Source organism: Stigmatopora argus, chromosome 8, assembly GCF_051989625.1.
Source record: "Stigmatopora argus isolate UIUO_Sarg chromosome 8, RoL_Sarg_1.0, whole genome shotgun sequence".
Classification (NCBI taxonomy): domain Eukaryota; kingdom Metazoa; phylum Chordata; class Actinopteri; order Syngnathiformes; family Syngnathidae; genus Stigmatopora; species Stigmatopora argus.
In genome coordinates, this window is record NC_135394.1 from 15,937,501 (window position 1) to 15,954,384 (window position 16,884).

At 41.4% G+C, this 16,884-nt stretch overlaps 1 protein-coding gene and 1 long non-coding RNA gene across 2 annotated transcripts in view; one reads left to right on the forward strand and one right to left on the reverse strand.

Annotated features, from left to right (window-relative positions):
- The window catches only part of sema6bb (sema domain, transmembrane domain (TM), and cytoplasmic domain, (semaphorin) 6Bb), a 115,737-nt gene extending 107,135 nt beyond the window's left edge, over nucleotides 1–8,602 (forward strand). Inside the window, exon 19 of the mRNA XM_077606688.1 lies at nucleotides 5,645–8,602. Coding sequence (XP_077462814.1) covers nucleotides 5,645–6,546 — 902 coding nt within the window. The 3' untranslated portion in view covers nucleotides 6,547–8,602. The remainder of the gene's footprint in view (nucleotides 1–5,644) is intronic.
- LOC144078550 (uncharacterized) overlaps nucleotides 1–16,884 on the reverse strand; it is a 54,673-nt gene that overhangs the window by 34,043 nt on the left and 3,746 nt on the right. Inside the window, exons 3-5 of the long non-coding RNA XR_013301241.1 lie at nucleotides 13,568–13,615; nucleotides 10,917–11,027; nucleotides 2,871–2,984 (exon numbers count right to left, since the gene is read on the reverse strand). This is a non-coding gene — a long non-coding RNA (uncharacterized LOC144078550). The remainder of the gene's footprint in view (nucleotides 1–2,870; nucleotides 2,985–10,916; nucleotides 11,028–13,567; nucleotides 13,616–16,884) is intronic.

A 16,884-nucleotide genomic window follows, 5' to 3' on the forward strand; every position in this document is an offset into this window, starting at 1 on the left:
GTATGTTTTTGTTTTGCACACTCCTTTGTTCAGTTAGTTCGGCAGATTGCAAGGCACGGCGGCTGGATGCCGCCAACTAGTGGACGGGAGGGGAAGTGTAACCAACTTTGTTCATTTCCACCAATACAGTTTTAAATTAGATTAGATTACATTAAACTTTATTCAACGTTATATCGTCGAATCTATTTTTTTAAAACAGCTTTAGTCTGAATTAAAGCATGATTTTTTTGGAAAATGTAAATAAATTTTATTTGGTATTAAAAACTGGATCCACATGGATATGTTGGAGGAGACGGCAAAACGTGTCTTTGTTAAAATTTGAATTTTTTTCAACCGTAAACCATCGGAATTTTTGGGTGCGTGGGACTTTTTTTGTTGCTTTGGGTTTTCTTTGTTTGGACTGGACGCGGTGCTTCCAAATGTGCTTTTTACTTCAACTTGACCGGGAAACAAAGTCTCCAGTCATAATTGAATCCGTAAAAAAGGAATTGGACGTGATCTGGAGCGCGGCGCGCTGAGAGAATAAGCTATTCATGGGGAGCCAAACAAAGCTTCTGATTACATGGCTCTCTGAGTCAAGCACCCCCCCTCGTACCCCCCTCAAAAACCCCGCTGATGATTTTAGCACGCATTTATTCTCTAATGCAAATCTCAACGCGTTCGCTGCTGAACTGCGAATTTTCTGCCGAGTGCCTCCACATAAAAATGCTAATTGGGGATAAAAAAAATGATCTCAAAAGGGGCATCTCATCCTTTGAACGGAGGGGGGGGGCCGTCCTAAGAAATGGTAAGCATCTGAAAAAATTGAAATGACAGTAATTTTACATGACGACGCCAAAACTTGCTTTTACGACAAAAAGGTAGTGTGCTTAACATAATTTTCAGTTTTCAAAATGCCGTGAACATACATATTGTAGCATTACCGCCACCTACTGTTTTAAAATACTGAAGTCAGACACCAAAACTTGCTTTTGCGACAACAAGGTAGAGTGTGCTTAACATAATTTTCAGTTTTCAAAATGCCGTGAACATACATATTGTATGTAGCATTACCGCCACCTACTGTTTTAAAATACTGAAGTCAGACACCAAAACTTGCTTTTGCGACAAAAAAGGTAGTGTGCTTAACATAATTTTCAGTTTTCAAAACGCCATGAACATACATATTGTAGCATTACCGCCAACTACTGTTTTAGAATACAGAAGTCAGACACCAAAACCTGCTTTTGCCACAAAAAGGTAATGTGCTTAACATAATTTTCAGTTTTCAAAACGCCATGAACATACATATTGTAGTATTATTGACACCTACTGTTTTAAAATACACAAGTCAAACACTAAAACTTGATTTTGCGACAAGGTAGAGTGTGCTTAACATAATTTTCAGTTTTCCAAACGCCGTGAACATACATATTGTAGTATTATCGCAACCTACTGTTTTAAAATACGGAAGTCAGACACCAAAACTTGCTTTTGCGACAACAAGGTGGAGTGTGCTTAACATAATTTTCAGTTTTCAAAATGCTGTGAACATACATATTGTAGTATTATCGCCACCTACTGTTTTAAAATACAGAAGTCAGACACCAAAACTTGCTTTTGCGACAAGGTAGAGTGTGCATAACATAATTTTCAGTTTTCAAAACACCGTGAACATACATATTGTAGCATTATCGCCACCTGCTGTTTTAAAATACAGAAGTCAGACACCAAAACCTGCTTTTGCGACAAAAAGGTAGTGTGTGCTTAACATAATTTTCAGTTTTCAAAATGCCATGAACATACATATTGTAGTATTATTGCCACCTACTGTTTCAAAATACAGAAGTTGGACACCAAAACTTGCTAATATGCAAGAAATTACGGTAATTATTTTCCCAAAAGTTTTACTTGCCGTTTCGGGAAGTGTTTGCGGCTAACTATACGGTTAAAAAAACGTCTACCGTTGCTTAAAGGAACTTTTATCCGCCACAAGGATTCGTCTTTCACGTCGTGGGCGTTAAACCCGACCGGAGGAGGCTCGGAAGCCTACGCGGGTGGAGGGGGCGGTGCTCATGTGGCGGGTGTGCACTTCTCAGCTTGATGAGTTATGACTGCGTCAGCGTAGCGCCGCAGATCTGAGGGGCTTTCATCCCCGCGACCTCCACCCTTGCATGCTAATGTGTTTACGAGAAGCGCGCCAAGAAGTGCACGTGACCGAGATTGATAAAAAAAAGTTGAATCGTGGCTCAGTCATCCTGTGGATTAGCCCACTTTTCATATTGTCCTTTGGGGGTCTTTCGTCTTAAATATATGAAAATCAAAAAAATATCAAGCAAATTACATGGAAAAAAATATTGAAATATTGAAAGATTCCTTTTTTGGCTCGCTATTTTAACTTGTCGTGATGATTTCAAAGCGGAACGTCGTGTTCTGAATAAATTTAGCATTTTGCACCTTGTAAAAAACGCTCCATTATTTTGAAAGTAGCATGCTCACTTCCTGTTAAACGACAAGGCAATTGTTTCAAGCAGTGAAGACGTGTGTTAGCTAAAAGCAAAATGTGACTAATAGTTGATTATTTTTGTATTTTTATTCCTTCGCAAGAATTAACTATTGGAAAAAATGAAACAATTTCAAAAGCATGAGAAAATGAGATGGTTTTTAGCTTTATTTTTGTACTCGTTGAAGGCAAACGTCACTCAGAAAATCAGAAAATTCTCTTTACCCACTACGCAATATGATTTTGGACGTTTGGCAGCACTAAATCAATATTTCTGCATGTAATCCCGTCAAAATAAAATCACCTTAAATCGAATCATCTCAAGCAAGATCATTAAAGTGCCTCACAGAAAAAAAAACTGAGGTAGAAGTGCAGTATTTCTCCTTACTTGGGCTGAAAGTTGGTTTTTAGTCGGGGCTCGTAAAGCGCGTTTGTCCTCCGGTTAGTTGTAAAATCTTTACGGTCCATTCGCGGCTGCCTTTTCAAGCGAGGAGGAGGCGATCTGTGAGGAGATAAGACAAATAAAAATAACCTGCGCTCCACAGGGCCGCTTGGACACGGTTGTTTTTTTTTTTGCTCAGCTAGATGTTAAAACATTGACGCGTCCCAACTGAGATGACAATCACCGCATTTTTCGAACGATAGGTCGCTGAAGAGTGCAATGACAACGAGGATGAAAACACAAAAAAAACCTCCCAGGGAGCCCTTTCGCTTACACAAAAAAAAATAAAAAATTTAAATTTCCTGCAGGGGTACATTCTTAACATCTAGCTCCCCTGCTGATGAAAACTTAAATGCATGTTGACGGCGTTTGTAAAACTGAAAATTATGTTAAGCACACTCTACCTTGTTGTCGCAAAAGCAAGTTTCGATGTCTGACGTCAGTATTTTGAAACAGTAGGTGGTGATAATGCTACAATATGTATGTTCACAGCATTTTGAAAACTGAAAATTATGTTAAGCACACTCTACCTTGTTGTCGCAAAAGCAAGTTTTGGTGACCTGAGCGTTAAAGTAACAATAACGTCAACAATAATGTTAAAAAAAATATTCAAAAAATGATAATTTTAAACTGCAGTTACGCCACCTGACCACCACAAAGAATGGGGGCGCTGTTGTGAGAAGAACGTTAGTTCCAGACAAACACTCAGAAGAAGAGGATGACAAGGAAAGCTTTTATTAGCATGTTAGCAATAGAAGCTAACGGAGCATGAACTCAAAAGAACAATAACAACCAAATTAAGCAATTATGAGATGCAGGACAACACCAATGTGACCCAGTAAATCATCCAAGTGAATTCTCTCTGGCGTTTTCTTTCTTTTTTTTCTTTTTTTTTTAAAAAGGATTTGTACATATCTGTGCGCAAAGAGCAGAAAATGTTGCACAAATCTAAAACTTGGGTTAAAATTAAAACTAGTTTTCCCTAGTTTTGATTGCGTGCTGTCCAAGCATAGTTGTCTGCTTAATGACTTTTATTATGTAAAGTGGAGATTCATTTTCATAACCCTCAAAAGGCGCTTTCGTGATTAAGAGTGGCTTTCTTTCCCAGGATGCATTGCAACGCTAGCTTTGAAGGGAAGGAACGGTTGTGGCATTTGTGGGAATGTTTTCATGTTATCCCTGTTTCTTTTAAAAGATAAGCAGCATGTCTCGAGTTTGGTATACGTTCCCTTCTCCAGGGAGTCATTATGCTAACGATCGCGTGTGCGCGGGTGAAGCGCCGACGCAAGACGGGATGCTGCGGATCAATTAGGGAAATGCCCAAGGACGAGATGAACTCGCGGGAGTGATGGGGGGAACACGGGAGGGAGAAAAATGCGCCGCGGGTAGGAGAAAGTGGATTTCCCAGGCCGGGGAACATCTGGCAAGAGGCCTTAGACAAATGGGCTAATTGTTGCACACGGTGCTAACGGTGCCAATGGTGATAATGGTGCTAACGGGGGTATCGGGAAAAGACTGGATTTTTTTTGTACATCTACTGAAAAGAGGAAATTAAAATAACTTGGATTTCATTTCTATTGGAACTGGGAGGGTTCATACGAAAGCGTATAGCAATTACTTTAAAACATTTTAAAAAATAAAAACCCTGGCCGTTTTTAAATTTATTTATTTTTGGGGTTGTTTTTGTGAATTACTTCTTTTTCAAAATTCATTTTTGTCTTAAGTTATTTTGATTTTTTTCCCCAACTCCGTTTTTCTGATTAATTTATTTTGACGGTTGTTGTTTTTTTTTTATTGTTTTTTCCGAGTGATTTGTTTTGAAGGTTGCTTTTTGAATTTTTTTCTTTGTTTTTTGTTTTATTTTGGTTTTTCCGAGTGATTTATTTTGAAGGTTGTTTTTTTAATTTATTTTCTTTGTTTTTTGGGGGGCTTTTTTCCCTGAGGTTGTTTTTTAATTAATTTGTTTTTTTCTTAATTTTTTTGTTTTTTTTTTCTTCCTGAAACTGGTAGCCAGAGAAAAAGTAAATAAAAATGAGCAAGCAGCAATTATTGAAATAAAAATGATCAAAATTATCATGAAACATTTGAACAAACTTTTCCAAATGGCTGAAGAAAGGCATTCAAAGTTTTTGATATAAAATGCGTATTTACTAGTTTGGTAAAGATTGGCGTAAGAAACTCGATTGATAGTATTTGGCAGCTGTGTATAAATGTTCTCATGACTTTCAGCATATTCAATTTGACAGGCAAATCAATGCGATTGGCCGCAACGCTGATGAGAGTTCACGCCCTCGCAACAAAGCGGCAAGTCTTTATTGACTGACCCGTGGATGAATCAAGCGGCCTTGTCACTCAATCAATGTCCTCTTTTACTTTAATTAAGTCCTTCGTCAGCAAATCCGGCGACGTAATACTCGGTCGGACATGATGTGACTGACGTGGGCGCTTTAGTCAAGTTCAGCAAATGAAAGCGACCTTGCTCGCCGTTCCATCGTGAATGTGTGGATAAAAGCGCAAAAATGCAAAGCTAACGTTAAATATTTGCAAATCCCAACATCCGAAAATCGGCTTCACTCAAGTCACAACTCTTTAAAACTTCAAATTCTGAATCTTCAATCACTGTCAATGGCAGTTTAATAACTGGTCAATGCCATTGACGGCCATTTTGACAGCGTTTATATGGCAATTGACCCAAATTTTACGTGTCTTTGTCCAAGCAGGGCTACTCAAAGAGACGTTCATCAAAGACCCCGACGGCCTGGTTTCCGTCAACCTGCTGGTGGTGTCGGCCGTCTCGGCCTTTGCCACCGGCGCCGTCTTCTCCGGCCTGGCCGTCTGCTGGATCATGAGTCACCGCAACCGCCCCGGGCGAGGGGGCGGCGCCAAAGGGGCCCGGCGCAAGAACGACAAAGAGCAAACGGTGCTGGGGCCTGGCCGAAGCGGCTCGGTCATGAGCGTGAGCCGGAACGCCGGCGGCGGGGACCGCTGCGACTCGCAGGTGGACAACCCCTTCGTCGGCATCAACGGCTGGCCCAAGGGCGACGTGGACCCCGGCCTGCTGCCCACCCCCGAGCAGACCCCGCTGCAGCAGAAACGAGTCCTGCGCCTCCCCGACGCGGACTGGGACCAGAGCCAGACCTTCCTCACCCCCTTGGGGACCCCGTGCCCCAACAACTCCGTCATCTACCTGAGCTCAAAGTTCCTCCAGGGAGGCGGCGCGGGAATGGTCCGGATGGACGAGCCGGGCGAGGTTCTGCTACCCCCGCACGCCGAGCGCCAACGTTACCTGGTCCTCTCCGCTCAACGCGGCGGCCAGGGCAACGGCGGCCGTCCGGTGGGCGCTCTGCGGAGCTCCGCGGGGGACTACATCTACCCCTCCACGCCCCGGGAATCCCCCGACAGACGGCTGGTGGTCTCGGCCCCCGCCCCCCACGTGGACTACGGGGAGCCTCGCTGGATCCACGAGGCGCCCAACTACAACGGCAACAACGGCGTGCCCTACCCTGGGCAACGGCAGGGCCTCATCCGGCCCGAAATGCTCGGCCATCGAGGGGGTCTGGGACCGCTGGCCGACTACAGCCACCTTCTCGTAAAGAGCGAAAGAACCCCTAGTGTCCAGTGAAGCCGGACACCCGGAGCCCGACCCTAACCCTCCTGCGATTCCTCCCTTCCCCCGTTTGTCCTTTCACCGTCTTTGGACGTTCCGACATCCAGCCGACCGGAGGGAGCGAAGAAAACCCGAACGGGACACTGGTACCGCCTCGTGCCCGTTCCTCGGCTCTCTAGCGCCGCCCTGCTGGCGGTAAGGCCCACGGAGCGAAGGACCCGGTTCCTGTTGGGAGTAAAGGCGCCTCAAGGAAGTAGAACCGTGGGGCGGAGCCACTGCGTGGAGACAATGATGGACAATTTTGACTGGAGGAGGCGGAGCCAAGGCCTCCCTTTTACTGTGGATCCACTTCTAATGTATATTTTGGTTCAGGAATTTTGTGCTTTTCCTGCCCCTCCCTCGCCCCATTTCTTTGGGGGTACCACAGCGGTACCCCACGGGATGTGTGACTGTGTGAGCACGGGTTAACTCGCTTTGTTCAAGCGTCAACTCTACGGAGGTGGGGCTAAAATGGGGGTCCTGGGAAGCCGCCATGATAGTCATTTCCCATAATGCCTCTGGAAACGGAAGCCTGTTACATCCAAAAAAGTATGTGGTTTCCCAACTGGTTCAGACTCCACCAAGCCAACTGAGTCTTGGACTGGTGGCACCAGTTCGCTGGTTTGCGTACATCCCACCTCACCAAAGTGTGTACACCACCAACTTTTGAATCTGGTTTAGACCGGCCCAAACAGTGCAGGGGTAAATACGCCCTAAAAGAAAGACAAGTTTAAAGCTACGCTGTAGCTTTAAAATGTTGAAGCATATCTGCCAGAACTTTCCACCCCCTTCCAGAGGGGCTTGCGAGGTCCTAACGGGACCGGGACTCACTAGAACCCGTGGATCGGTGGCCTTGTCCACATGTGTTTTTCCACCAGATTGAGTGATCTCGTGTTAGGAGACTTGACGGCTAACAGGTGCGTGGAAATGAGACCAAGTCACGTGGAATCTGACCTTTTCAAATCTGAGGACACTTGCTAATATCGTTCTAAATCTGACAAGGGTTCGAATTCCCGAACACTCCCCATGACCAGAAATTGGAATTCACGCCATGAAGACTAAGGCTAAAAAGTATTTGGTAGAAACGCCACTCGAGGCATCCCGCCGTAGCATTTAGCTTGATTTGTTTTGGGGGTTTTTGAACCGCCTCAAGTGTTTCTCCTGAGATGGCTTAGAGGGAAAACCCAAGAACATGGCTGCAATCCCAGAGAAGAATTAAATGTCTTAAGAAGGGCTTCCAATCGGCGAAGCGTTCAGGGACAGATAACATGTTCGTTTGACAATGAGCTAAAGAATCTGCTGAGTGACAAATCCGGGTTGCTTAGAGAGGTTTTTCGGTTATTATCGAGTCCAGATCACCTGCCAATACCAACTCTCGATTTTAAAAAAAAAAGTCCTTTTTCTGCTGTCTTGCAATGTTGCGTTGAACAAGGGAGCCCCCCCCCCAAAAAAAACATCTGGATTTCGTTCCTTTGCCACCCATAAGAATACCCAAATATATCCCATCAATTAATAGCTGTGGGGGAAAAAAGCAATAATGTGCAATATCCAACTTTACCATTTTTACGTCCTTTTTCTGCTGTCTTGCAATGTTGCGTTGGACTAAGACCCCCCCCCAAATCTGGATTTTGTTCCTTTATAACCCATAAGAATACCCAAATACATCCCATCAATTAATAGCTGTGGGGTAAAAAGCAAGTATTTCGTAATGGGTTAAGAGAATTTTCGGATTTTGACCCTTTTTCCGACTGGCATAAAAAAGTAAAGCTGAATATTATCTAATACTTTTGAAATAGCTTTTTTTTTTCAATATTAAATTATTGCAAAGGAATAGAAATACATACAGCAAATCGCGTTTTGGTTTTAGCTAACTCACTTCTACTAATGCACTAGAATTTCGGGTCGGATTCGGGCTCAAGATCTTACCTCTAATGCACACGTGTCATTGAAAAGGAAGTGAGCATGCAATTGAACTTTCAAAATAATACAATGTTTTGACAACGTGGAAAACTTATTTAGAACATGACATTGCGTTTTGAAATGAACTGTAATGGTGAGTTCAAATGGCTTTCAACATTTTTTTTTATTTTTTTTGCTGTAAGAAAAAAAAAAGAACATTGCTAGTTTTTCTTTCTTTCACAGTTTTGATACAAAACGCGTATTTAGCAGTTTGGTAAAAACTGAAACATTTTTGTCGTATTTGACAGCTCTTTGCCAGCCTTTATTTCCCAGAAAATGAACAAAGCCCCTCTTGCCTAGCTCCCCCGTTTTGCGAGATCTGATCTGACCTGACCTTAAGCTTCGCTAACGTGAGTCGCGGACGTCTGGCCAATCGGCTAGCTCCGTTGGGAGCACTCCTCGCCAACACTGAAAGCTCTTTGTGCGCTTACAAATAGCCGTTAAGAGTCGGAGCCCGGTCTCGCGGAATAGCAATGAGCAAGGCCAAATGGCTTCATCCATCATGGGAGAAAAGACAGGGGTGCTGTATCTTTGCCCGATTAAACACTATCAGAAACACGGATCCACTTTAACAACCTAATATGGCAATATTTGGGTGGTGAAAATCCGAGAAAACTTGCGGAATTGGATGGCAGCTAGATGTTTGTTACTACCCTCTAGTGGCGGTGGCCAGAAATGCAATTTTTCGTTTTAAACTCGAGAAAATTTTTCTTACTTTGAACCGCTCGTAAGTCAAAGCAATAGTTCCGATTTTTAACAATTTGTAATGCAAAGTACTTTTATCACAAGGCATGAGCGTACTAAAAATGAGTTTTTTCGACTAATTAGATTTGAAAGTTGGGGAAAGATTTCAAATTAACTGAGGGACCACTTTTAAGTTCTCTTAAGTCAAAGGCACTCGTATCTCAGGGCGGCCCACTTTATTATGAAAATGTGTCTTTGCGGAGGAAAGGGAAATTAATCAAATTTTTGGGTGATGGAAATATCAGCCAAGTGGCACTACTTTTGTTGTTGTTGTAATTTAAGTACTTTTAAGTACCAGGACTTGAACCAATCGACTTGGCAAATTTGAGTTAAAAAAAAAGTATTTTCTTGTCAATTATGACACACAAATATCAACTTCTCATATCTTAAATCAACTTTTATCTCACTACCCCACTTAACTATCAAGTGTATAGTGTCACTCGTATCTCAAATATTACCTTTTTATTTATTTATTTAAATATATTTGACTTTTTTTATCCTATAATGTAAATTTCGACTCAGGCGATCCTATTTATTTCTAACCTTTAACTTGCTATTTTTCCCTTTTTCTTTTTTTTAAATGTTTATCTTTTATTTAAGAATTTTCCCATTTTTAGTGGTATTTTTTAATTTAACATTCTATTGTTATGATTTGTTTTCATGGTTCATTCCCCGATGCTTTTGATTCATCCCATCGTATAACGTACTATAAAACTAAAACCATTTTTCCAAGTAAAAAAAATACAAATCCTATCTTTTTTTAATAATTTCCATTTTATGAAAGGATTTCCCTCGCGCGGCAGGAAAAGAACAACTCAATTAAGATGAAAGTAGTCACTTGAATTGCCTGATCTATTAAAAAAAAAACTTAAGGCGTCCACAGCGATAAGGTTTTACAATAAGTAAAAAAAATTTTTTAAAACACCCCCCAAAAACCCACCAACCATCTTCTTGTAATTTTCCCTTGAATACCTTTCCCATCTATTTGAAAGCCGACTATTTTCCACGAGCGTCGACGTCTAGAGAGCGCAGTGGCAAATTGCCTCCGGCGTTGTCTGAGACGGACGAAAGCGAGGGCGGGGGAGGGTTAGCGAGCGTGTTTAAGTCACCGCATTAGCGCTGGGAGCAGGTCATTAGCGTCGGAGCGCTCGGCGTCCCCGCGCCGACCGACTCGGGCGTGCTCGGCCAGCCGCGACGGTTAAACGCGCCCGATTAGCTTCGGCGCACGCCGACGAGGTCCCGAGAAAGGGTGGCCCCGCCCCTTCCAGATAGCTCTTATCGAGAAACTGGATGTCATTTTATCATTTAGCGCAGGGTGGGAAACGGGCGGCCCGCGGGCTAGATGTGGCCCGCTAGGGGGTCCGGTCTGCCTGACGGGCACTTTGTAGCACATTCATGGTCTGCGTACTTTATATTATTTTATTTTTTTGACAGGGGTGCCGTGAAACCAAATTTCTGGGAGTTGTTTGAGTTAAGAATTAACCGTGAAGTGCCCGAAAACCAACTAAAAATGCCCTAAAATCAGCAGAAAGCGACAAACGAACAAGAAGCGACATGGAAAGTCCCTCAAAACCAATAGAAAATTGTCTAAATTTTACCAGAATTGACCTGCAAGTAGCTTAAAACAAAACAAAATGACTCACTTGCTGTTGTTGACAAGGATAGATGTCGAATTCACTTAAACCGGCTTTGGATGCTCATCTTTCAGTGTCGTTGTCGGTGTTAGACGTCCAATCCATTTTGACTGGGCAAACCTAAAATTCAAAGAAATGACTTAACAGTTATTTCTGCCAAACTAGGACGTAAAATTGGAAATTGAAATATACGTATTCTCTCATTTTAATGGTCACCCTGTTTAGTAGCACTTTTTCATTAGCTTTGGACAAAATTATTATAACCCAGGAACCATTTTTTATTCTGTAACGCAATGTTATATCTTAAAAAAAAAAGACTTTTTAAACTTTACAATTTGCAGTTCACAGTACGTAAATTTAAATTGATGTTTTCCCAGAATGTTTCATGACGCAACGTCACCTAATGAAACATTTTAGGCCGTTTTAATTTCTGACTCAAGATGGTGGAATAAATTGAATGTCAAACGCCTATTGTCGTTGTTCCTAATAGGAACAGTAGGAGTCGCAATAGTTCCCCTGCAGTAAAAAAAATGGTTTCTTTTGTACTCCTCATCTTATTTTCTGAACCACTTTATCCTCACTAGGGGTGCGGGGGGTGCTGGAGCCTATCCCAGCTGACTTTGGACTACCCTGAATTGGTCAGCCAAAAGGCAGGGCACAAGTAAACAAACACGCTCACACTCATACCCATTTAGTGTGTCCAATCAGTCTACCATGAATATCTTTGGAATGTGGGAAGAAACCGGAGTACCCCGAGAAAACCCACGCAAGAACATGCAAACTCCACACAGGTGTACCAACCTGGATTTGAACCCACTGTGAGGCCGACACGCTAACCACTTGCCCCACCGCGCCGCCCTGTTTTCCTAATTGAGTACATCATGTACACACCATCCTCATAAAAGCCACAGTCCCCCTTTTTCTTTTTCCTTTTCACCCACCTGCTCCCTTCTATTGTCTGTCCATGTCATGCGCCCTAAATTGACAGGACACATTCAAAGGCTATTGTACGCTAAATTGCTTTCCCGCGACCGCGTTGTCAACACAAAAAAACATTTTACGGTCGTCATCCATTGGTTGCTATTGATTAGCTTGCGTCTTCCAACGCGGGGAACAATTTGAAAGACAGTAATAATCAGCGCTAACATCAAAAATCATATTTTGTAGCATGTAAAGTGAATTATCCCATTTTGTGACCCTTTGTGCTAGCATTAGCCACGCGTTCAAAAATAATGCTTTTCAAATAGTTTCCTTTCGTCACTAGTTAATTCTTGCAAAGATATAGTAAAAAACAAACAGCCAATCAACTCATGTTTTCCAAATGACTCCCGTTTTGGTTTTAGCTAACATGTTTACACTACTTGAAACAACTTTGAATTTGAGACAATTTCTCATTCTAATGAATGATAAGGTGTCTTAAAACTTTTGACACCTGTTGCAGAATATACGGTAGTAATAGTCATACGCTAATCTCTCTTTACTTCCTTCTTCCTGTCTTTTTTTGTCATTAGCTATGCGCTTTCGGTAAATAGGGCGCCTGTAATGCTACTTATAGCTAGGTAGCATATTTAGTCATATATATAGTAGTAATATATACACAAGGAGCACACTCTCAGTGAGCTTTTTTATTTGACAACTCCGATGTTAATGTTCGATTAGAATAGCTAAATTAGCTAATATGTCAACTCGTTAACTTGCCCATCTTTAATAACACATTTTAGCATTTTTAATCCAATTAGCATGTATGTGTGAGTGTTTAAATGGACAAGGGGGAGGAAAAGCACAATATTAATTCACAATCTGCAATTTTCTAATGTAAATTTGATGTTTTCAGCCGCACTGATTTTTATTTTTTGGGGTCATTTTTTTCTGCTTTGTGAAAATACCTAAAAATTTAATTATGATTATACCGTGTTGGGACAATGAAGGTGAAGACTATCATGTTCGGGTTTTGACAATGAAGTTTAGCAGCAGACACCTGACCCAAGCTTAACTTCTTCACCGCCATTGACGGGGAGAGACGTCCAATCCATTTTGACTTCCTGGTTCAGATAGATTGGACATCTATCGCCGTTCATGGCGGGGGAGGAGTTTAAAAAAAAACTACTGTCAATCACATGACAAGCGTCATAGTGTACATAACCTTGATTTTTTTGGGGGGTGTAATTTAATTAAGCGCCGTAGCCGCATGTGCACACAGCCATTGTTTGTGTGTGCGTGCAAATTTGTGTGTTCAAGTGTGTGCTTGTGTACACAAAATTCACGTGCATGCACCCGTTCACAATTGCACAACACACACACACACACTTAAGTGCACAACATTATATTAAAAAAAAAAACATGAAACTTGAAATGACATTTGCCAATAATGCCTACACCAAAATAAAAACATTGATAAAAACTGCACTACTTCAGGCTGACACGATTAATTGACCAAGCAATTATTTTGACGGTTGAATTGTCGTTATGAGTTTTTTTTATTTTATTTTTTTATTGTGTCTAGCTCGGCGGGCTCGACGCAGGGAATTGGAATGGGAGTGTCTTTTATTGGCTGAACAGTTTTAATGTGCCACATGGGAGTTTAGGGTACTTTTTTTTATTGTCTTGTTTATATGGTGGAAGCAGCTAGTCAGAAAAATAGGTTAAAATGTGTTATTTACCTCAAAATGGTCCAAATTCTTCTTTGAGTGAATCTTTTTGAATTAGTCCTGTGGAAAAGCAGATTAATTGGTTGATAAAAAATTGTACTAGCCATCATTGAATTGAAATCTGACCCTAATTTATTCTTTTAACCTTACTCATTTTTATTTAAAGCAAAAATATGACAAAGCAATGTTTTCAAAGATCAGACCAGTCAAAATGGATTGGACGTAGATTTTTAAACCCTTTTTTTAATATAATCCGATTCCAATACTCTCTTTAACCAATAAACGTGAATGGATTTCAATTTGAGAAAGTTTGGACACCCCTACTATAACAATATACATTTACAAAACACACAGCTGCACTATAGTACCTCAAACTTCTTATTCAAAATGCTATTTAATGCACATTATACAACATATTTCACCTCTCCACGGTTGTATGAAATTCCACTACGGTAACGCGTGATGACGTCACACTTTGTGCGCCACATTTTTCACTTTTCTTCTAAATAAATCACACGGACATTCATCTTATTTTCTTGTCATATTTCCTCGCTTGATTCATTTTATCCTAAATGGGTTTGCAGTTGTAGCACCATTAAATTCCACTAGAGGGAACTCTTTTAAAAGCTTGCCATGAAATGAGTTGTGATGTAATACTAAAGTTAAACAAAAGGTGTCACCCTATGCAGATGTATTCGATCATTCATTTTCTGTCTGTTTTTTCTTTTGTGTCGTAAGTGTAGGTTTACCAGCTAAACGTGTTTATTTTACTCTTTCACTGATGTTGACGGCTATAGACGTCCAATCCATTTTGACTGAGAGAGGGCTAATGAATATTCATTTACTTATATGGGAATATAATTCATTTCCCCTTTTACTGTAGCAACAAGATGTTTTGAGCTGTGATTAATTCGTTTAATTAATTATTTTAAATTCTTAAAATTCAGTTTGTGTCCCCATTTTATGTATTTATTTTTTACTATGTAGTGGTGGTAGTAGAGGTGGTAGTAGTAGTGGTGATAGTAGTGGTGGTAGTAGTAGTGACAATAGTGATAGTACTGGTGGTTGTAGTAGTGGTGGTAGTGGTAGTCATAGTGGTGGTGGTAGTGGTGGTAGTAGTGGTGATAGTAAGGGTGGTAGTAGTAGTGACAGTGGTGGTAGTAGTAGTGACAGTAGTGATATTAGTGGTGATGGTAGTAGTAGTGACAGTAGTGATATTAGTGGTGATGGTAGTAGTAGTGACAGTAGTGATATTAGTGGTGGTGGTAGTAGTAGTGACAGTAGTGATAGTAGTGGTGGTGGTAGTAGTAGTGATAGTAGTAGTAGTGACAGTAGTGATAGTAGTGGTGGTGGTAGTAATAGTGACAGTAGTGATAGTAGTGGTAGTAGTAGTGACAGTAGTGATAGTAGTGGTGGTGGTAGTAATAGTGACAGTAGTGATAGTGGTGGTGGTAGTAGTAGTGACAGTAGTGATAGTAGTGGTGGTAGTGGTAGTGACAGTAGCGATAGTAGTGTTGGTGGTAGTAGTAGTGACAGTAGTGATAGTAGTGGTGGTGGTAGTAGTAGTGACAGTAGTGATAGTAGTGTTGGTGGTAGTAGTAGTGACAGTAGTGATAGTAGTGTTGGTGGTAGTAGTAGTGATAGTAGTGGTGGTGGTAGTAGTAGTGACAGTAGTGATAGTAGTGGTGGTGGTAGTAGTAGTGACAGTAGTGATAGTAGTAGTGGGGGTAGTAGTAGTGGTAGTAGTAGGGGGTTGGATTATAAGGCGCACTTTTGAGAATAATTAAGTCTTGTGTGGAAAATACGCTAACTCTTTTTCGAGAGATTTTAGAGAGCAAATCACAGCACAGGTTAACATTTCACTCCTCTCATCTTGGCCGCGGAGTTGTAATTGGAATAATCAGGTGGGCGTTGGAGTAGATGTGTAAGCCTAATTGGCAAATGATAGGGATGTACAGCTGCACACTGACAAACGGTGAAATAACACGCATGCCGTATGGACCGAAGCGTTGGGACAGCTGGCCGCCGTACCTCCAGGGAGTCAACGTGTGATTGCGTAACTGCCATTATTATTCACGCTAAAGCAATTTTTGATATCTCGCCTTACAGGTGGCCAACCCAGGGTCCGGGGGCCACATCGATTTGTGGGGACCGCCAAAGTGACCCTCTGAAACAGTAATTGGAACCCCTTTTTTCAAAACAACAGCCACCCCTCCTCCATCACAGCCAATGGCGACACCGACAGCTCGAGGTGTTTGATTTTGCAGAGGCGACAGCTATCAGATTGCGTCTTCACCTCCAGAACATTATGTTTGCTCAACGTAGATATGGAAGGTCTCCAGGCGCACGTTCTTAATGTGTTACCTGTGGAAAGTGTTCTCGCATTGATCTGTTGATTTATGAATGTATAAATTACAGCACGGTACATCTGGCCATCTGATGTACTGTTAGATAATGTGCCCTCATTATCGTAATTGTGCTATTTTCCTATAGAAAATATTTGCTCCTATTCTAAAATCTCCCCAAATTGTCAAAGCAATCTGTTTCATTTTTTTTTTTTATTCAGTATTTTACGCATTATATGGGCACAGCTGAGTATCTTGCGATACAAAGCTCACAATAATGATGAATTATTTCATGATAATGATGAATTATCTCACAATAATGATTGATTATCTCATATGTCAAGACAACAATTATCCATACTTTAGTCAGAAAATCATTCTCCAATGTCCAATTAAATAATAATACCCAACTATAACATGAAAAACAAGCACTTCTGCTGTGAATTCAAATGAGTTGATCACTGGTAAATGTCCTATCCATTTGAATATTGAATTTGGGAATATTTTGAAGGGAATACAAAAGTAAACCACCCTCGATAGGTTGCATCTGAAAGTCAGGGTGGAGGCGTGGCCAATAGAGCTAACTGAAAGGTATCAAAATGTCAAACAAAATTAGAATTAAGTTTAGTGTAAGGTTAGATTAAACGTATTTTTCAGTGTGTCTGCATCGTAATCCAAGTTCATTTAAATTTCTTTATGTTATGTTACGAGCGCGTTGCCGTGCTAAAAGTGTACGAGTCACAAACTTCCGGCGCAAAACTGCCATACGCTTATGGATGTCAAAGTTTATCGGGGCAGCGGAGCGGAGGTCTTTTTCATCAACGAGTCCTTTCTCTGCCGCCCTTTCGTTTCTTCTTTCGTGTCCTCATTTTATTTGTGTTGCTGCTCCCTCACAAAAGGTGTTTTTTGTACTAGGACGTAATTTCCTCCGCGCCGTCGTCTGCCTGGCCACTTTGGTTCGGGAAACTGGGTGTTGCCGCGGCA